The sequence below is a fragment of the Musca domestica genome, unplaced genomic scaffold, assembly GCF_030504385.1.
Source record: "Musca domestica strain aabys unplaced genomic scaffold, Musca_domestica.polishedcontigs.V.1.1 4, whole genome shotgun sequence".
NCBI classification, from domain to species: domain Eukaryota; kingdom Metazoa; phylum Arthropoda; class Insecta; order Diptera; family Muscidae; genus Musca; species Musca domestica.
In genome coordinates, this window is record NW_026712328.1 from 11,374,087 (window position 1) to 11,397,481 (window position 23,395).

General features: G+C 33.8%; 1 protein-coding gene across 1 annotated transcript in view; it reads left to right on the forward strand.

The window, feature by feature from the left end:
• LOC101890864 (proton-associated sugar transporter A) overlaps positions 1 to 23,015 on the forward strand; it is a 137,104-nt gene extending 114,089 nt beyond the window's left edge. The window contains exons 6-7 of the mRNA XM_059126939.1: positions 22,439 to 22,613; positions 22,672 to 23,015. Coding sequence (XP_058982922.1) covers positions 22,439 to 22,613; positions 22,672 to 22,902 — 406 coding nt within the window. The 3' untranslated portion in view covers positions 22,903 to 23,015. The remainder of the gene's footprint in view (positions 1 to 22,438; positions 22,614 to 22,671) is intronic.
• The last annotated feature ends 380 nt before the right edge of the window (positions 23,016 to 23,395 follow it).

A 23,395-nucleotide genomic window follows, 5' to 3' on the forward strand; every position in this document is an offset into this window, starting at 1 on the left:
AAATCAGGAAGTACCTTCATATGGGCACTACTGCGAAACATCGACCTACATTGAAAACTTTCTTCACCCCTTATAATCCAAGATGACAAATAGAGGCCAAATCGAAAATATAGCAGAACAACATAGCATGTCAAACTGGAAAAAATTCACGTGATTTAAATAAGTAAAAATAATTTTATCCATCTCATAATTGAGGGCAGACTGATTTCAGGATAATCAAATATAATTACTATTTTACTCCAATTACCGTAAGATGGGAACTAATTGTATTTGTCATTTAAATTGTAAATTGGAGACGCCATAAAGTCCATATTTTTCATCATAGTATAATTCAATGACGATTCAACAAATATTCGGTCCCGTGCTACTTTCTTATATTTATAATTTGTTCTTGTTTTTCACAATTTATTTGATGTAGATGTACATCCCAAATCTACGTTCCCAACCAATATTCTCTTGGGGGTTACAAATTCAATAGAATACAAAATGTTCTTTTCTGACCACACATTAGATGTGAAAGTGGACTTGGGGATACTCCAATGTGGGGACTTTACATGAATAAATTTCTATGTGGCAATTATCTGTACGATGGTTCCTTACGCCAGGGTAGCATAAATACAATTTTTTAGTGGTCAAGACCAATATGGGCCCTACTCCGAGAATTTTCTACTCCCTTAGAAACAAAGATGCCAAATAAGGGCCAAAAATAGAAGAAAATGACGAAGACTCCAAAAATAGCTTAAATCATACAATGGTTATTTATGATCGATATCATATATCATATTGCAGGTCATGCAAAAGCGATTTAAGGTATCTTAAATGTTCGGGAAGAATTTTTGGAAGGATAGAAATCCTTTTCTTACTAAAAGTCCCATTCGCTTTACTATTTTGCACCCTTTATATTTGGTACTTTACTGATTGTAGTCCCAAAAATTTTTGCATTTTGAGCTCTCATTGGACGGATTATTGTCACATGAAAGAAGTAGGTCCACGCTTTGAAATGAGCCCCATTAGTCTTTTTCGGTCATTTTTGTTTGTTTAAATGTCTGCGCATCTTCCAGCTGAAGCACGATGTAGGCCCTGGAGTTGAAAGGTAGATGTTAGTTACAATCGTATTTCGCACTTATTTCATTTTTTGGTGAAAAATTGTATATAGTGAAAAATTATTCTTTATTTCGTTCACAAAAAATCCACTGAATTCAATATGATAATACAAATTGAAAAAAAAAATGACAAAAGAATAATAACAAATTGAAAAAATCTTCAACTTGTTCGCTGACTTTTTACAGCAACTGTTTAAAGATCCTTACAAAGTTTGTCAATAGAATGTACTTTTATTTTAAAATTCAATTCCATTGGACATTTTTTTCGATATTTTCCCGTTTTGAGAATTTTTGTATGATAATATATTGAATTCAGTGGATTTTTTGTGAACAAAATAAAGAATATTTTTTCACTATATACAATTTATCACCAAAAAAAAAATGAAATAAGTGCGAAATAGGATGTTAACTGACATCTACCTTTCAACTCCAGGGCCTACATCGTGGTTCAGCTAGAATATGCGAACACATTTAAACAAACAAACATGACCAAAAAAGGCTAATGGGACTCATTTCTAAGCATGGACCTACTTCTTTCAATAATCCGTCCAATGAGAGCTCAAAATGCAAAATTCTTTGGGAGTACAATCAGTGCAATACCAAATTTAAAGGGTGCAAAATAGTAGAGCGGATGGGAATTTAAGTAAAAAAAGGACTTCTATCCTTCCAGAAATTCTTCCCAAACATTCTAGATACATTAAATCGCTTTTGCAGGTCATGATATCGATTATAACTTACGGATAGGGGTACAATCCGATCGCATTTTCATATAACCAACGTATGATTTAAGCTATTTTTGGGGCCTTGGCCACTTTTTTCATTTTTTGGCCCTTATTTGGCATCTTTGTTTCTTCACATAAAATTTGAAATTTTCAGAATAGGGAACACATTCATCAATTGATTTGGCTAAAAAAATGTATCTATGCTACCCTGGGGTAGAGAACCATCATACAGATAATTGCCACATAGGAATTTATTTAAATAAAGTCCCCACATTGGAGTGTCCCCAAGTCCACTTTCACATCTAATGTGTGGTCAGAAAAGAAAATTTTGTATTCTATTGAATTTGTAACCCCCAAGAGAATATTGATTGGGAACGTAGATTTGGGATGTAAATCTATATTAAATAAATTATGAAAACATGAACAAATTACAAATATAAGAAAGTAGCACGGGGCCGAATATTTGTTGAATCGTCATTGAATTATACAATGATGAAAAATATGGACTTTATGGGGTCTCCAACTTACAATTTAAATAGCAAATAAAATTAATTCCCATCTTATGGTAATGGGTGTATAAAGGTAATTATATTTGACTATTCTGAAATCATTCTGCCCTCAGTTATGAGGTGGATATAAATATTTTTACTTATTTAAATCACGCGAAATTTTTTTCAGTTTGACATGCAATGTTGTTCTGCTATATTTTTGATTTGGCCTCTATTTGTCATCTTGGATCATAAGGGGTAGAAGAAACTTTTCAATGTAGGTCGATGTTTCGGAGTAGTGCCCATATAAAATTAACCTCCTGATTTTACTATATTTCAAAGGTTTTGGCTAAAAATGTATATTTTGGGAGTGAAAATCTTACACAAAAATTTCAACATATCTGCAAATTTAAGAATTTTCTCCATGTAATAGTACACCCTCAAACCCACCTTTTGGCGGACAAGCAGACCGACATGGTTAGGGGGACTTATGAGGACTCTAATGCACAATCTAAGGTGCTAATGGGTTTAAAACAGTAATTAACTTGGCTATTCTCAAAGCATTCAGCCCTCAATTATGAGGTGTACAAAATACAGTAAATTACAAATTACTGCTCATTTGACTGGAAAATTTTGCTACGATTTTTACCATACTAAAAATTAATTTGATTCCTTACATGGGGATAAGATTGATATATACTTTTAAATAGATTTGTATAGCACATCCACACATTTGAAGCGCACGGCTTAAATATGGGTACAGGTATTTTAAAACACTTTTAATCGACCAGTAGGTACTAATATCAGTCATATCTCTGAATAATTATGCTTTGACAAATATGCATAATAGACAAAAACTACGGGCCAGCAACGCGGACCGGGCCAGCTAGTACTTTATATAGCATTTTCAGATTAAATGAAACCTTTTGCAATTCAAATGAAACTTTTTGCAGCGGGAATAAGGTTTCATTGAAACCTTTTGCAGTGGAAATGAAACCTTTTGCAGTGGAAATGAAACCTTTTGCAGCGGGAATAAAAACTTTTGCAACCGAAATGAAACCTTTTGCAACCGAAATGAAACTTTTTGCAAATCAAATGAAACTTTTAGATTTTTAGAAGGAAAAAAAAAACATTTTTATTTTTAGTATGTTTAAAATTAAATCAACTAATTGTAACTAATATATAGTTAAAAAGGAATTTTTATTGATTATTAATATCTATGATTTTATAACATTTTTTCTTAAAGCTTCCATAAAACACGAGTGTAGGTGCAGAAAGATTGAAAAAAGTTTTTCAAAGTATTTTTTCCAAAGGACCCGAATAAGGTACCTTTTTATAATCTCCTCCATGGAAAGGAGGATATATTAAATTTGTCATTCGGTTTATAACACCTCTGAATATTCGTCGTAGACCCCATTAGGTATATACAATCATGATCAAAGTTTATTTACTGATTTCCACTTATCTATCTTTTGAAATCACGACTGCTCTATCTCCATATCAATAAAGCTGAGAAGCAGGAATCCTTTATTAGGTAAGATTAATAGTATACTATAACTATAAAAAATTGTGGTAAAGCTGTATTTCACATTTCAGTCCTGGCAATACCTATAAAGGCCAAAATTTTTTTAAATTTCTCTTTTTAGCGTTAAGAATTTGGAATTTAATAATATGGAAGCATTTTATATCAAATCAATAAAGAACCAGTTTTTATTACAATAATTGAAAATTTAAGAAATAATATAAATAAATGTAGATATTTATAATCAATAAAAAAATCCTCTTTGTCAATATATTAGTTATAATTAATAGTTTTAATTTAACAACTACTAAAAATAAAGATGTTTTGTTATTTTTCCTTCTATAAATTTAAAAGTTTTATTTGATTTGCCAAAAGGTTCAGTTCGGTTGCAAATGGTTTCATTTCGGTTGCAAAAGGTTTCATTTCCGCTGCAAAAAGCTTCATTTCCACTGCAAAAGGTTTAAACTCCACTGCTAAAGGTTTCATTTCCGCTGCAAAAAGTTTCATTTAAATTGCAAAAGGTTTCATTTAATGTGAAATATACAAATTATTTGCAAGACAATGCAATACAAATGAAGTCTATACTTTAATTTAGCAATTAATAACATACGAACTTTGAAATACCGTCATATTGTGGTCCATTAAAATATCTCTGTTAAGACTGGGAATTGAGTTCGCTTGGCTGAAAGGGCTAACAAGTCAGTCGTGAATTAATAATATTTTTTCATGTGCACTACTTACTTTAAATCTAAACTCAACAAATATGTTGGTTACGCCTTTTGGCATTTCAGGAAAAAAAAATCACACTAAAAGTGAGTTTCATCTTCAATTGAAGCTTCAGAAATTATAAAAAATCAACTTTTTCTGTTCGCTATTTTATAAATCAGTTTCAGTCATCTAAATACTGAATAGTGCGAGGGACCGTTATATGGACATACAAAACGTGGACATACGCAGAAAATATTCTTCTACAAAGGGTAATTCCCGTTAAAAACTATAAATGCAGAATTTGAAACAAATTTCTTAAAAAATCTGGCTTGAATCGTCAAAATAGAGAATATCAACATATATTGGCTGTTATTGCTAAAGTTGCACATGCTCAGCTCTGCTATTTTTGTTTAAGCCTTGGAACATCGCCTGAAAGTAACATAGGCTATAAAAATTTTTTAAATTCCACTTTGAACTGGATATATGGTACCTTCAAAAAATTAGATTTTGTATGCACATATGTATTGATCGATCACAGATACTATCTCCAATTTGGAATGCGTTACGGAATTCGGATCAAAAATCATTTTGCCAAATTATACTGAAATCGGTTCAGATTTGGATATAGTTCCCATACATATTTTCGGTCGATTTTATTTTTGATGCATTAAACACGCTATGTATCTCTAATTTCAATGAAATTCGGAATGTGTAATGGAATTTGTCTAAAAAGTTTGTTTACCAAATTATATTGAAATCGGTTCAGATTTGGATATAGCTCCCATATATATTTTCAGCCGATTTCATGTATTTGATGCACTAAACACGCTATGTATCTCTAATTTCAATGAAATTTTGTATGTGTGACGGGATTTGATCAGAAAATAATTTTTTTTCAAATTATATTGAAATCGGTTCAGATTTGGACATAGCTCTCATATATATTTTCGGCCGATTTTGTTTAATTGATGCATCAAACACGATACGTATGTCCGATTCCAATGAAATTTGTCATGAGTGACTAATTTGGTACAAAAATAAGTTTGTCTAATTATATTCAAATGGCTTCAGATTTGGATATAGCTCCCATATATATTTTCGGCCAATTTTACATATTTGATGCACCCAACGAGATATGTATGTCCGATTCTAAGGAACTTCAGAAAGAGACACGAAATTTGGTACGAAAAAAAATTGCCAAACTATATTGAAATCGGTTGAGGTTTGGGTATAGCTTCTATTTATATATATTTCGGCCGATTTCACATATTTGATGCACCAAACACGGATTTCAATGAAATATGCAAGGTATGACGGAATTTGGTGTAAAAGTAAAATTTTTCAAATTAATTTGAAATCTGTTCAGATTGGTACATTTTTTTATTAAGAAGCATTAACCAACAACACCTTTGCATTGATACGATTATACAGGGAAGAATGGTGCTACTTCGAATCTGTAAATGCAAGAGAAATGCCACTCATCTTCAAAAGATTGCAGTTTTCTGCACGCTTGGCTTTTGCTATGAAATTAATAAATCCGAAGGACAAACTCTTAGTGTATGCGGACTAAATTTGACATGTTCCTGCTTTTACCATGGTCAGCTGTTCCTGTCATGTTCACGCCTTAATAGACCGAGCTATTTATTTATTTACGGATTAAAGTATTACAATAATTACGTTTTTTTTTTTAAATTCTTGATTTTGTTTTATTATTTTTTTAATACAACAAATATTCGTCAATGAAATTTTAAATGCATATAAAATCAAAGTGGGTAGCGTAGCGCACCGGATTCAGCTAGTATAAATTATATAAATTTGCTGCTCAGATATTTCGATATTCGGAACTCATTTCAAGTTTGTTGCAGCCGCTCATTGCTATTTTATGTAAGCTGACGATATCAAGAAGCAATAGCTTCCCTGGCTAAATTTTTTAGCAAAGTGCTGCTACTTGTTGGTGTTGCACATTGAAAAAGAATTTTTATCAAGCAAAGCTGCAAATGTTCGGTGCAATTGCTAAATTGTCTGTAGCATTTAAAACCTGGTTACTGTAATAACAAGTCTTCCCTTAACTGGATTTAATTCTACCTCCATGGACTACAACATTCGTTTTTTTTTTTTTTTGCTCGTGTCAATGTGGTAGATGTAATGTGTGCTTGAAATAAGTTAAAATCAAAAGCTTTGTGTTGGATTTTATTGCAATAACGTTTATAAAACTAATTTTTCCATATATATCAACAGTTATTACTGATTTGGTTAATCGTATTTTAATGACTTCAACATTTCCCCAAGATTAAAAAAGGGCGAGAGTCTTACCAATGCCAAAAACAAAGAATGTTTGTGGGCCTGATGATTTGCGTGCCATTTCTATTCTTCCAGCTGTATCAAAAATAATTTAGAATATTCTTAGGGACCACATCATTCACCATTGATCTAATTAAATTTGTGACTTTAGTTTGCTTTTCGAGCTGGACATAGTTACTTTTTTGTCTCACTGATAGCATTCGGGAAGATATTGATAATGGCAAACTTAGTGTCCTGATTTCGCTTGATTTGCCCAAAGCTTTTAATTCCATAAACTTGTTAATACGATTTGTATATAATTTTCCTAGAAAGATACATATCTCTGACGTTGTTAAAAATTTTGGCGATGTTCCTTTCATGATTATATTGATTTTCGAAAATTATTATACCCTCCACCATACTATGGAGGGTATATTAATTTTGTCATTCCGTTTGTAACTCCTCGAAATACTCATGTCAGACCCAACAAAGTATATACATATATTCTTGATAAGCGTAAAATTCTAAGATGGATTAGCCGTGTCCGTCTGTCTGTCTATCTGTCCGTCTGTCTGTTGTAATCACGCTATCTTTCGAACGAATTGAGATAGAAAGCTAAAATTTTGCACAAATGTATATTTTGCCAGTAGGCAGGTTAAGTTCGTAAATGGGCCATGTAGGTCCACGTTATCATATAGCCCCCATATAACGGTACCTTCCGATATTCGGTATTTTGATGATTTTAGCGACATTATTCACCGGAATCGTTTCAAATTTGGCATTAGAAGTTCGAAATGGATACTACAGCCTAAGACTGAAAATTGTCTGTGCAGGTCCACGTCTTCGTATAGCCGCCTTATAACGGTGCCTCCCTATATTCGGTACTTTGATGATTTAAGCGACATTATTCACCAGAATTGTTTTAAATTTGGTGTTTAAAGTTCGTAATGAATACTACAGCCTAAGCAGAAAATTGTCTGTGCATGTCCACGCATTCGTATAGCCCCCATATAACATTACCTCCCGATATTCGGTATTTTGATGATTTTAGCGACATTATTCACCGATTTTTTTCTAAGTTTCGCATTTGAATATTGTAATGGCTTATGAAAAAAATTACCTAAGCAGGTCCATGTCGTCGTATAGACCCTAATATAACGGCTATATTCGGTATTTCTAAGATTTTACCGTATTTTATTGTTTTTGAGAATTGCCAAAGTCGTTCCAAATGGTGGAGGGTAATCAAGCTTTTTTACTTGTTTTTATTTTAAAGGTTATCAAACACAGTGAGCCAATTAAATCATATAGATCATTTGACTTTTCCCACTCCGCTAGGAATCCTCAATTATTCATTCCTAGAAGTTGGAAAAATATTTTTGCCGATCATTATACCCTACACCACAAGGTGGTCAGGGTATTATGTCTTTGTGCATTTGTTTGTAACAGGAAGAAGGAAACGAGGTAGACACATAGTTCCTTTTGATGATCTGCATAGAATCACATTCTGAGTCGATTTATGCATGTCCGTCCGTCCGTCTGTCCGTCCGTCCGTCCGTCCGTCTGTTCGTCCGTCTGTCCGTCTGTCCATGTATTTTTGTAAACAAAGTACAGGTCGCATTTATTGCCCGATCCAGATGAAATTTTGCACAGATCATTTGTTTGGCCCAAGGACGAACCCTATTGAAATTGGAGATAATCGGTCAAAATTTAGATATAGCTCCCATATATATCTTCGTCCGATTTGCCTTTTATTGTGCACCAAACGTGTAATATCAGCCCGAATTGTATGGAATTTTGCACATACAACCAAATTAGACCTGAAAATATGTATGCCAAATTTGATCGAAATCGGTTCAGATATAGCTATAGCTCCCATATATATTGCTCATCCGATTTGTTATTTTTGTCCACCGCCGCCGTAATATGCACTCTGCAACAACAATATTTAGGGAAATATATCAAATACAGCTCAGATTTGGAGATCGGTTCAGATTTGGATATAGCTCCCATATATATATTTATCCGATTTCAAATTAATTGTGCACCAAATGGTCAATACAAGTCCGAATTTAAAAGATACAAATGCTTCGGCATGTTTAGTCCTTTGAACTTTAAATTATAATTATAATCACAGCGTGTATGATTGAATTCTCCCATAAAAACTTTTAATTGTTATGTGGAGCTCTACTAAATTAGCAAAGTGGTGTAGGGTATCATAAAGTCGGCCCCGCCCGACTTTAAGACTTTCTTTACTGGTTTTGTATTTGTGTTGCGCATAGTTGGAATAAATTGCCCTTGGAACTGCGATTTTTTAAGCATTCAAAATTGTGTTTAACTTATATCCTCTTGAATTTTTTAATATTAACTAGTTTTTATGGTATTACTAAGACATCTTCCTATCTCGCCGAGCTGAATTAATTTCGTCCATGTTAATTTTTAATCACGCTACAGGTCGAAATTATGGCCCCATCCTCACGAAGTTTTGCATGGAGGTGGAGTTAGATTATAAACCTTTTGCTTTTAGAGATGATCGCATAATATTTCTCAATTATAGACTAATCGACGTGGAAGTTAGCATGGGGCTAGAGCTTATGGCTGGGCAGAAGTTTTCCAATTTGGATGGTCATCGCGTAATATTTAGTGGGTGAAATAGACCATAACATTTGTGTTAAATAAAAGTCAAATTTTCCATTAAACCGCGAATATTTTTAATCCCGGCGAAACCGCAAACAGATGAAAAGGTCAAATCTGACCATTACGTAGATTCCGACAACAAATATATCGGATATATGTAGCAAAATATATACAATGTGTACATACAAAGGAAGGGGATGTTAGCTAGAATGATTTTATCTCAAGAATGGCTGGATCGATTTTGACATTTTTTTTTGACACTTGGCGTAAAAGAATCAAATCTAAAAAAATCGCATAAAAAGGTGTCAATAACGATGGTAATATAGATTTTGTAGTATTTTGCGATATTTTTATACCCTCCACCTTGGAAAGGAGGGTATATTAACTTTGTCATTCCGTTTGTAACATCCCTAAATATTCATTTTAGACCCCATAAAGTATATATATTCATAATCAGCATAAAATTCTAAGTCGATTTAACGATGTCCGTCTGTCTGTCTGTCCGTCTGTCTGTCTGTCTGTCCGTCCGTCTGTCTGTCTGTTGAAATCACGATACAGCCCACATTATTTGACGTAGAGCTCCAAAATTTAGCAGAGCTATTTGCATTGTGTCTAGGATGGTTGGTATTGAAAATGAGATATATCGGTCCACGTTCTGGTATAGTCCCCATATAACGGTACCTCCCGATATTCGGTATTTTGATGATTTATACCACATTTTTTCACGGATTTGTCTTAAAATTGGTATTTGTAGGTCATAGCGGGTCCCTGAGCGTGTGGCAAAACATTGCATGTACAGGTCCACGTTGTGGTATAGCCCCCATATAAAGGTACCTCCCGATATTTAGTATTTTAGTTTTTTTACCACATTTTTTCACGGATTTGTCTGAAAATCGGTATTTGTTGGTCATAATGGGTTCCAGCTCCGGTGGCGAAACATTGTAATTATAGGTCCACGTTTTGGTATAGCCCCCATATAACGGTACCTCCCGATATTCGGTAATTTGATGATTTTTGCCACATTTTTTCAGGGATTTGTTCGAAAATTGGTATTTGTTGGTCATAATTGGTTCCAGCTTCGGTGGCGAAACATTGCATGCATGGGTCCATGATTTGATATAGCCCCCATATAACGGTACCTCCCGATATTCGGTATTTTGATTGTTTTTGCCACATTTTTTCACTGATTTGTCTAAAAATTGGTATTTGTTGGTCATAATGGGTTCCAGCTCCGGTGGCGAAACATTGTAATTATAGGTCCACGTTTTGGTATAGCCCCCATATAACGGTACCTCCCCATAATCGGCATTTTAATGGTTTTTGCCACATTTCTTCTAATGTTTCTTTTACCCTAAAGTGGAGGGTATTAAAAGTTTGGCCCGGCCGAACTTAATGTTTTTTTACTTGTCTTTTTTTATTTTTTATCGCATGCGATTTTTTCAATTTGACACAGGTTGGAGTTATTATATACCGATTGCAATTATCGTCCGATCCTGACGAAAATTTTCATAAGGGTAGAGTTAGGCTCAGAAGGCCTACGAACATTCTTTTTAAAGATGTACGCAATATATTTAGGAGTTGAAATGGACCAACAACTAAAAATGTGCTTGATTTTTGCATTTTGAAACCAAAGGACACGAAATCTCGCATGAAATTAGAGTTTAGGACAGCGTATAGAATGGACCACTACTTTTGTGTAAAAAAACACCAACATTTCATTTCCATTGTACCTAAACGATGACTATAACCTACAAGGGGTAATATTTGGGCAGTGCTAGCTGAAATAATTTCTAAAGCGAAATCTTCCAAAATGGATTTGGACATTAGGGGGCCTCTAACGTATTGTAGTGTCGTAGGGCATCACACGGTCGGCCCGCAAGACTATAGCCTTTGCTTTCTTTTTTTTCTTGTTGTTGTGGTTGGGGGCCAAACTCTAGCTCAAGCTCATAATAAATGAGTGGTATTTATTTTTTTCTAGTTTCATAAATTTATTGATTATATTTGTAATAATTTTAGTTTGCTGGGATCTTATTTTAATAAAATATTTTTTGGACTTAAAGGCTGAATGAATTGAAATAAATAAAAAATTACCCTCCACCAAACATGGATGACGTTTGTAACTCATCGAAATAATAATTTTAGACCCAACAAACTGTATATATTCCTGATGAGCGTAAAATTCTAAGACGATATAGCCCTGCCCGTTTGTACATCGGTTGTAATCGCGCTAGAGTCGAAACGAATCAAGATAGGAAGCTAAAATTTTGAACAGATTAATATTTTGTGTGCAGGCAGATTAAGTTTGAAGATGGAATCGTCTGAAATTCTACAGAAGGAGTTTTTTGCGGGTACTTTACTTCCTGGAAAAGAATTGTCTATATATGTCCATATGTATGTGAGATGAAAAAACTGCAACCAAATTCAGACTGCTGTCATTTCTAAGCCACTCGTCCGACAGCTGTTAAAATTATTCCAGTGACAGCTTATTATATTGTTTACAAGCGTACATTTTGGTGAGAATTTCCCAGAAAAAAGTTATTCGTGATGGAATTTAAGCGTGATAGTGAAATTTCGCACTCCAGCATTTAAATGTGAATAAATCTTTTGTGTCTCGTACCATCGCTCGTTACCGTGGTACTGGTAGCGTAGCCCGAAGTCAAGGCAGTGGACGGAATAAAACAGCAACATCAGTAGAAAGGGTTCGAAAAGTAAAGAAGCGACTTGATCGAAACCCACGTCGCAGTGGCCGAAAAATGGCTCATGAGCTGAACATATCGCAATATTCCATTCGGTAAATATTGAAAAATGAGCTCGGGATAAAGCCATTGAAATTCCAAAAAGTGCAAGAACTAAGACCGCAACAGAAAGAAAATAGAGTCAAAAGAGCTAAAGAGTTGCTTCGCTTGGCCGAAAGTGGTGAACTGCCGAATTCACTTTTCTCCGATGAGAAAACACTCTTTGTAAACCAATAAAATGATCGTGTTTACTTGCCAAAGTGGTCAGCTGAAAATGTGCCCCTTTCGTCGCTCTCCGCTCGTATTAAATGACATCAACAAGTGGCATCAGAATAAATGCCGAATATTATCGCGCAAATATTCTGGAGGGCGTATTAAAGCCTTGGGCACGCAAACATTTTGGCCGCAGACCTTGGATATTCCAACAGGACTCAGCACCATCGCTCTCAGCACGCGCCACCCAAGAATGGTTACAAAATGAGGTTCCTCGCTTCATTTCCAGCGCACAATGGCCACCAAAATATCCGGACATGAATCCGTTGGACTATTGTGTCTGGGGTATTTTGGAAAGCAAGGTTGGCACTAAAAAATACCAAAGTGTCGATCACCTCAAGGAAGCGCTTCGCCGGGAATGGGCCAAAATACCGCAGAGCAACATTCGGCCAGCGTGTGACGGTTTCATTGTCCGTTGGAAGTCCATAATTCGTGCCGGGCGGAACTTTGAATACCCTCCATCATTTGGAAATTTTCAAAAAATAAAATCCTTAAAACATTCTGTTAAAATTTTAAAAATACCAAAAAGCCGTTACATTGGTGTCTATACGACGTGGGCCTACATAGGCATTGTATGGCATAAGCCATTACCATATTCAAATTCGAAACTTGAAATAAACGGTGAATAATGTAGCTAAAATCATCAAAATATCGCATACAGGGAGGTACCGTTATATAGGATCTGTGCGAAGACCTGGACATGCATATACAATTTTCTGTCACAGGCTGTAGCATCCATTACGAACTACAAATACCACATCTCAAACAATTTCGGTGGGTATTGTACCTAAAATCGTCAAAATACCGAATATAGGGAGGTACTGATATATGGGGCCTATACGAAGACCTGGACCTGAATGATGAAGCTCGAATGACGAAAATGTTCTTTGTATAGCCCATATAAAACGATACCTCCATCTATTCCGTATTTTGTTGATACTACCAACATTATTCACCAGAATTGTTTCAAATTTGATAATATTAGCGACATTATTCAATGAAATTGTTTCAAATTTCGTATTTGAAGTTCGGAATGGGTACTACAGCCTATGACAAAAATCACTTATTTAGGTCCAATTGTTCGTAAAGCCCCCAATTAATAGTTTTTCAAAATCCTTCAAAATGGTGGAGGGTATTAAAGCTGCTTTTTTGCTTGTTCATATATAAAATAAATTGTGCTGCGCCAGCATTCATTCAGTCACATACTATTTCGCAATAGGATCGATTCACTCTGTATGTAGTCTCAGCATTTTCGTGAGATTTGCCACTGCAAGTTCGTTTGTCTTCAATGATGATTACTTCTATTTATCTTTTGTGTTTATTGCATAGACGTTATTTGAATCAATCTTTAATTTTCTCAGGGCCAGAAAAATGTAATCTTGGCTTGGCTTAATATTTTCTTGGCTGTACCAATGCAGACAATGGCTATTTCTCGGTTGATTATAAATTAAAGTTTCAGAATTGGATACCACTTTCACGAAGATGAAATTATGAGGTTTATCCACTCATAAAAATGGAAATGGGTTTTATTGAACATTTCTAATTTCAAACTAAGACAACACATATAAATTAACTATTCCTGCGTTTGATCATTTCACGGCAAATTCTACGGTAAGCATTTCATGTACCAATTTTAAGACGCCAGATTAATTTCAAGCCGAACCAACATCGAGCTCTATCAACTTGGAGTTCGATAGTCCAAAATCCAGAACTCTTCAAGAGACTGGCCTACAGTTTTTAAGAACCTTTAATTTCTAATATACCTCTTGTGCACTTTCCGTCACAACTGTCGACATTTCAGTTAGTTTGGTGCCCTAAAGTTTGTTCGTTTTAACGAATATTATTTGTCTTGTCATATAGATATCGAGCGATATCGACTGATAAGTGCATTTTATGATCTGCATTGAATGTCCGTCCGCCTGTCCATGTATTTTTGTAAACAAAGTACAGGCCGCAGTTATTGTCTGATGGAGATCAAGTTTTGTAATTTTTTTTTCGTAATTTTTTCGTAATTCAAAATTTTTCATTATACCCTACACCACATAGTGTTAAGGGTATTATGCCATCGTGCATTTGTTTGTAACATGGAAAAGGAAACAAGATAGACCCATAGTTCATTTTGGTGATCAGCATAGAATCACACTTTGAGTCGATTTATGCATGTTCGTCTGTCTGTCTGTCTGTCCGTCCGTCTGTCCATGTATTTTTGTAAACAAAATGCAGTTCGCATTTATTAATCGATTGGAATTAAATTTTGCACAAGTCATTTGTTTGGCACAAGGACGAACCCTATTGAGATAATCGGTCAACAATTAGATAAGCTCCCATATATATATTCCGATTTGTTTTTTTTTGTGCACCAAACATGTAATATCAGCCCAAATAGTATGGAATTTTGCACATGCAATCAAATTAGGCCTGAAACAAAGTATGCCAAATTTAATCCAAATTGGTTCAGATATAGCTAAAGCTCACATATCTTCTATATATATAAAAGAAAGTTGTGTTAGTTACTACGCTTATAACTTAAGAACTGATTTTAATGATTTATACAAATTTGGAATTGTCACCTTTCCGAAAAGGATAATATCCAAAAAAAAAAAAATCACGTAAAAATGTGATATATTAACATTTTCATTTTGACTTTTGAAATGTACAATAGTAATGTTTTATTTTGCATGATTTTTTTTTCCATTTTGACTTACTTTCTTTCTAATGTATATTTGTAGTGTTTTTTTTATATTTTATTTTTGAATTCGAATATTAATAACAATTTATTTAATTGACTTGATTTCTTGAGAATTGAAATTGATGGCGGGTTACATGGAAGTGTAGTACCGAATTATGTGGTGGCGAAACGGAATAGATGATATCGAAATAATTTCACGCGATCACACCAAAGTTAAAAGATAATTACTTTTTCAAAATCGCAAAAAAATCACGAAAAAGAGATCTCATTGCAAAAATTCTCAAATCGGAAAATATATAAAATAAAAGTACATTCTATTGACAAACTTTGTAAGGATCTTTAAACATTTGCTGTAAAAAATCAGCGAACAAGTTGAAGATTTTTTCAATTTGTTATTCTTCTTTCGTCAATTTTTTTTTCAATTTGTATTATCATATTGAATTCAGTGGATTTTTTGTGAGCAAAATAAAGTATAATTTTTTACTATATACAATTTATCACCAAAAAAATGAAATAAGTGCGAAATACGATGTTAACTGACATCTACCTTTCAACTCCAGGGCCTACATCGTGCTTCAGTTGGAAGATGCGCACACATTTAAACATTTAAACAATTGGGCTCATTTCAAAGCTTGGACCTACTTCTTTCATGTGACAATAATCCGTCCAATGAGAGCTCAAAATGCAAAATTTTTTGGGTGTACAATCAGTAAAATACGAAATATAAAGGGTGCCAAATAGTAGAGCGAATGGGACTTTTAGTAAGAAAAGAATTTCCATCCTTCCAGAAATTCTTCCCGAACATTTAAGATACGTTAAGTCGCTTTTGCAGGTCATTATATCGATCATATATAACCATCGTATGATTTAAGCTATTTTTGGGGTCTTCGCCACTTTCTTCTATTTTTAGCCCTTATTAGGCATCTTTGTTTCTAAGGGGGTAGAGAACCTCTTCGCATAAAATTTGAAATTTTCGGAATAGGGCCCATATTGGTCTTGACTACATTCATCAATTGATTTGGCTAAAAAATTGTATTTATGCTACCCTGGGGTAAGGAACCATCATACAGATAATTGCCACTTTCACATCTAATGTGTGGTCAGAAAAGAAAATTTTGTATTCTATTGAATTTGTAACCCCCAAGAGAATATTGGTTGGGAACGTAGATTTGGGATGTACATCTACATAAAATAAATTGTGAAAACATGAACAAATTACAAATATAAGAGAGTAGCACAGGTCCGAATATTTATTGAATAGTCATTGAATTATACTATGATGAAAAATATGGACTTTATGGAGTCTCCAATTTACAATTTAAATGACAAATAAAATTAGTTCCCATCTTACGGTAATGGGTGTAAAATAGTAATTATATTTTAATATTCTGAAATCAGTCTGCCCTCAATTATGAGGTGGATAAAACTATTTTTACTTATTTAAATCACGTGAATTTTTTTCATTTCGACATGCTATGTTGTTCTGGTATATTTTTGAATTGGCCTCTATTTGTTATCTTGGATTATAAGGGGTGAAGAAAGTTTTCAATGAAGGTCGATGTTTCGCAGTAGTGCCCATATAAAGGTACTTCCTGATTTTACCATATTTCAAAGGATTTGGCTAAAAATGTATATTTGGGGGGTGAAAATCTTACACAAAAATTTCAAAATATCTACAATTTTTAAAATTTTCTCCATGTAATAGTACCCCATCAAGTCCACCTTTTGGCCGACAAACAGACCGACATGGTTAGGGGACTTATGAGGACTCTAATGCACAATCTGAGGTGCTAATGGGTTTAAAAAAAGTAATTAACTTTGGCTATTCTTAAATCATTCAGCCCTCAATTATGAGGTGTACAAAATACAGTAAATTCCAAATTACTGCTCATTTGACTAAAATTTAAAAATTAATCTACCAGTACGTGAACACTTATAACAGTCATATTTGTGAATATCTGTGCCACATTTTATCGAGATCGGTTCAGATTTGGATGTAGCTCCCATATATATCTCTATCCCGTTTCAAGTTAATTGTGCACCAAATGGGCAATACAAGCCCCAATTGAAAAGATACAAATTCTTCGGCACACAAAAACTTTTAATTGTTATGTGAAGCTCTACTAAATATCCAATGTGGTGTAAGGTATCATAAAGTCGGCCCCGACCGACTTTTAGACTTTCTTTACTGGTTTCTCTTTGCCTCAGCTTATTATACCACATTGTTTCAAGAAAAAATTGATGTGTTAACAATTGGCTTCGTCAATTGAGAAGCCATAAACTTTGCTAATTATTTTAAATAATAAATAAAAAACATTAAGTTCGGCCGGGCCGAACTTTTAATACCCTCCACCTTAGGGTAAAGGAAACATAAGAATCCATTATGACCCACAAATACGAATTTTTAGACAAATCCTTGAAAAAATGTGGCAAAGATCATCAAAATACCAAAAATCGGCAGGTACCATTATATGGGGGCTATACGAAAGCGTGGATCGATATATCTCATTTTCAATACCAACCGTGATTTCAACAGACAGACGGGCATCGTCAAATTGACTTCGAATTTTATGCTGATTATGAATATATATATACTTTATGGAATCTACGACGAATATTTAGGGATGTTGCAAACGAAATGACAAAGTTAATATACCCTCCTTTCCAAGGTGGAGGGTATAAAAAGATTAAAAATGTAAATTTAATTGTGTATTTATCATTCAGACAACATTTTTATACCCTCCACCATAGTATGGAGGGTATATTAAGTTTGTCATTCCGATTGTAACACCTAGAAATATACATTCTAGACCTCACAAAGTATATATATTATTGTTCAATTTGCTTTTTATTGCCCCCAAACGTAGAATATTAGTCCAAATAGGAATAGAATTTGGATATTTCTATGTGGAGCACCTGTCCTGGATACGATGGCATTATAATCTCACTCAATTTGGGGCCATTGGGATGGTCGTAATTGCTCATCTTCAATATCGTACAAAATTTTCTCTTTTTACAATATATGTGATATGTTCTCTATTGCATTCCTGAGTGTTCTTTTATGATTATCGTTTACTATCCCCTTCTGCATGACTTAAGAGACAACGTCAATGCGGTTTCTTCTTGGTGTTAGCGTATTTATTAATTAGTGCGTATGTAAGTGACTGGCGATCCGTATGCGATTACATTGGCTGTACCGTATAAGTAATTTTAAGGGCTAAAAGGGAAAATACTATTGCTAGCTACTATTGCGTTTTACCCTAGAAATAAATGTTATCGATCGCCCTTACTCAAGTGTTTGTGTGCTATCCATAAATGTGTAGTACACAACTGCATTCGAATTAAAGTTCCTGGATATCATCACTTCATCATTAGCATCGTGAAGGAACCGATAATTGGGTAAGAAATGCTTTTACAGATAATAAGAAGTGTGAAACGCGATAGAAATGTTAATAACGACAAAGAAAACGTGATTTTCTATACACTCAGCCATACATAGTATGGAGGGTATATTAAGTTTTTTATTTCTATTTCTGTTGCCAAATGCAAAATTTTTGAACAATTGCGAACATATGGCGGCATGACGTTAACTTCTCAATTATATCATGGGTATGCCATTCACTAGGGAGCATTTATTTATCCAAATTCATTACGAGCGCATTGACGCTAGCCCTTTCAGTGTCAATGAAAATTTTTGTCGACATAAAAATCTGAAATTCCATACTAATTTACTAAAATGTGCTCAGAAATTCGAAAACGAAACTAATAGAATATAACTGCAATATTTTTAAATAGCGAACGTGTCTGTTATTAAAAAATATCAAAACTAACGGTTTGTAAGAAAAACAAAAAATGGCAAAGAAAGAGAGTACTTTTAAATGTCAAATATATTTGACAAAAACACTGAAAGGGCTAGACAAATCATTAGTTAAGTTGACCAATCTACTATAATTTACATAGTTTTAAACTGTTCCATTAAGCATCTTTATGAAACGGTTATTGAGCATCTGTACAATAGGAAGAGAGATAAAAAAAGCCGATAGAAACTTTCTCAGTCTAGGTATACGTGTATAAAGTCGGCTTCGTGATTATTTGTCATGAAACACCAACTTCGAGAATGTAGAAGGTAGATACATATAACATGAAAAGCTTGCCCTTGGACGAAGAAATGGTCTGTTAAGAATATAATTACTACAACTAAAGTTTGCAAGCGTAACTTGCTTTGTCCTTTACTGTGGGTAAATGTGACAGGATAACCAAACCAGCGGGCTTGAATTTCTGGGCAAATGCGTAAAAAAATTGTCAAAAATCATCAAAACACCGAATATCAGGGGATACCATTACATGGGGGCCATATCTATACATACAATGTTTCGCCACACGAGATAGAACCCATTATGACCTACAAATACCAATTTCTGGACAAATCCGAAAAAAATTGGTAAAAATCATCAAAACACAGAATATCGAGAGGTACCGTTCGTTTTTGTAATTGTGGTTTTTATATTAACATGTCAACATGTCATGCCATGAGCTGTTACTCTATGTATTGTAGACACAAACCATTTGCTCGAGATGCATTTTGCGCATCTAGTCTTCAGATTATATGTATGTATATATATATATATGCATTAAACATGCTGTGTACGCCACATTTCAATTAAATTTGGAATGTGGATGGAATATATATATATATATATATATATATATATATATATATATATATATATATATATATATATATATATATATATATATATATATTATATATATATATATGATGCTCCAAACACAATATGTATGTTCTTTTTTAATTGCATTTGGAATGAGTGGCAGGATTTGGTGGAAGCATAAATTTGAAATCGGTACAGATTTGGATATAGATTTCATATACATTTTCGACCAATTTCGTTTATTTGATACATATGTTCGATTCAATGAAATCGTTGACGGGATTTGATCAGAAAAAAAATTTGTCAAATTATGTTGGAATCGGTTCAGATTTAGATATATAGCTCCCATATATATTTTCGGTCGATTTTCCATATTTGATGCACCTAACGCGATACGTATATCCGCTTTCAATGAAATTCAGCATGAGCATGCAATAATAAATTTGACAAATTAATTAAAAATCGGTTCAGATTTCAAATTATATTAAAATCGGTTCAGATTGAGATATAAATTTATTAAGAAGCATGCAATTGTATTAAGCTAACACTAAAAAACTACAAAACAATTTAATTGGGGATACGATTATTACCTCTAATTCTCTAATTACAACAGAAATTCGACTCAACATCTAAAGATTGCAGTTTCCTGCACGCTTCGCATAAATCAGAAGGACAAACCTTTCGTGTATGCGGACTAAATTTGACATGTTCCTGCTTTTCTTATGGTCAGCTGTTCCTGTCATGTTCACGCGTTGGTAGACCGAGCTATTTGTTTATTTACGCATTAAGGTGAAAGGTTAAAACGCGCCGCGAACTGTATGACATTAGAGCGGATAAAAATGATATGTCGTTAGCGTTTTCTCCTCAAGATTCGGGGTAATCTTCTTGTAAATAGCCTTGTCCCTTTATTGGACCTCTGTGGGGTCGACCGTTGAAATGTCTATTACTCCTGGGAATAAAATAGTAAAAAATATAACAAATACAAACACAAATAAAACAGAAACTGCAACCCAACGGAAAGGAAGGTTTCAAAAAGCGATAGCGGTCCGGAAACTATTTGCGAATAATAAGGCTACAATAGCATCAAATAGAATTTTTGATTGTCAACGAGATTTTCATGGTGTCTTATGTAAAATGCTATGCATGATAGAACTGTGAAAATTAGTTTTTTGGAGGAGTAAACGTATTACTTTTCGGTGATTTTTTACAAATTTCAAAACGATCAGGAACATCTGTTTTCAAACAGCCAGAACATCTCCAACCAGCTACACACCAACAGACACCAGACTTTTATTGATATTTTACACGGAGTACATCTTATACACCCGAAAGCCATACAGTTTCCAGCTAAATACAATTACGGGACGGCTGAAAGAAAAATGTTGCCTTTAATACTATTCTGGGCTTCTACAACACATAAAATGCAGGACAGCATTTTGGATCTCGCAGTCGTATCCTTAGATGCGAAACTGTTTAAATAAGGTAAAGTCTACGTGTCTCTTAATAGTGTAAGATCTTTGCAGGGACTACGTATAGAGAAGTTGGACTGCGGTACACTAACGGGCAAGAAACTTTGCGATAATGAAGCAGTAAATGAATTATACAGAATGCGAAATAAAAACTAAAAAGTAGAAAGTAAAAAACTTTTAAAGTTAAACGGTTTTATGTTAGACATACATTGCAATGTTAAAGATATATGTACTAAAACCAAAAAATAATAAAATAGGTACCGTCGTGGGAGTTATAAACATATGCATAGACTAGAATAAAATAAAACCGACTTAATGTGCGAAAGAAGAATCATTTAATTCCTCGTTAGGCACTTGGCCCGCAGACGGTGAGGAAATTACTTACTATATTCTTGCTCATGGAAATTCCAATAGTTATACACTCCATGTAAATAAAAGTGATGTTTCAACTAGTTTATCGTTGGACATTCACACTGCAAGCTTGTTCAATGCTCGTAGTTAGTTTTTAATCGACAAAATATAGATAAAAGTACTACTCGCTCACCACTATGAAACCCTAAAACTCGCTTATAATAAATCTTGATAGCTCTACTTATCACACGTCCATCGTTTTCGGTTAAACAACAGCCTAATTATAGTTTAATATTACAAAATTAAACTACATTAATCAACAATTTTAGACAATTGACGTGCCCCACGGTTTTATGTTAACTTATTTTTTTTTAAACCAACAAATATTCGTATATAAAATTTTGAATGCATATAACAATGAAATTGGGAATATGTGACGGGATTTGATCAGAAAATGAAGTTGTCAAATTATATTCAAATTTTAGTCTAGTCTATGCATATGTTTATAATTCTCACGACTCCATCTATTTTATTATTTTTTGGTTTTTAGTACCTTTATCTTAAACATTGCAGTCTATGTTTAACATAAAACCGTTTAACTTAATTTTTTTACCTTTTTTTAATTTTTGAATTTGTTTTCTTTTTTTAAACCAACAAATATTCGTATATAAAATTTTGAATGCATATAACATGAAAAGGGGTAGCGAACCGCACCGGGTTCAGCTAGTAATATATATTATAATGCTAGAGTGTCTACTAAAAGCCTGTTCGTCTAATGTTTATATTTGTAGGGCAAAAAAGGTGTATGTGGGCGGCTTATTATTTTACTGCTGTGGAATGATGCTAATGGCGATGACCCGTGCAAAAGCGAGCGTAATAATATTCAGCTGGGCTGCGGGCGTAATGTATTCGACACTTTTTACGATGCCTTATCTTCTAATCGCACATTACCATGCGATGGGTACGGTAAGTAGATATCTGGTATTCTTGTGCTAATGAATAAACAATTTTATTTTATGTTAAGTTTGAACTAGATGCAGACGGTTCGGCAAAACTTGGATCTGGTGTCCGAGGACTGGGAACTGATGTGGCCATTGTTAGCAGTATGGTATTCTTAGCACAATTCATATTGTCTATATGCATGGGAACAATTGTATCAGTATCGGGTACAACCACAGCTGTAGTTAGTACAGCTAGTTTTCTTAGCCTTTGTGGAGCATTGTCTGCAACGCAAATAATGTATTTAGATTTGTAAAAATTATTTTAATTTGTGTTTACAACTGACTACGTGGTTGTTGTCTGTATGTGAGGTTAATATGTATTCATGTAATAATTTATAAAATATATAAGTGTTTCTGTAAAAATAAATCAATTTAGTTTTTCTTTTAAATGTTGTCAATTATGATTAAAGGTTTACAATATACCAATTTTGAAAGATGACAAGTAAAACATGTAACATATAAAAAACAACCTCAGATCGGAAGGGCCGGACTTTTAATTCAATCCACCATTCGAAAGAATCTTGCAAAACTCCGCTGAAAAATATATCTAAAATTTAATAAATTTTTAATATCAATTATTGCTGTTATGTGGGACTTTACGAAATCGTTAATGTCTATAGTCAGTTACGAACGCACGAACTCCAAATACCAAGTGTTATGACATGAAGTAATACCCATTGCGAACTTAAAATTTCAAATTTGAAAGAATTCCAGTGAAAAGTGTGACACACGCAATCAAAATACCGA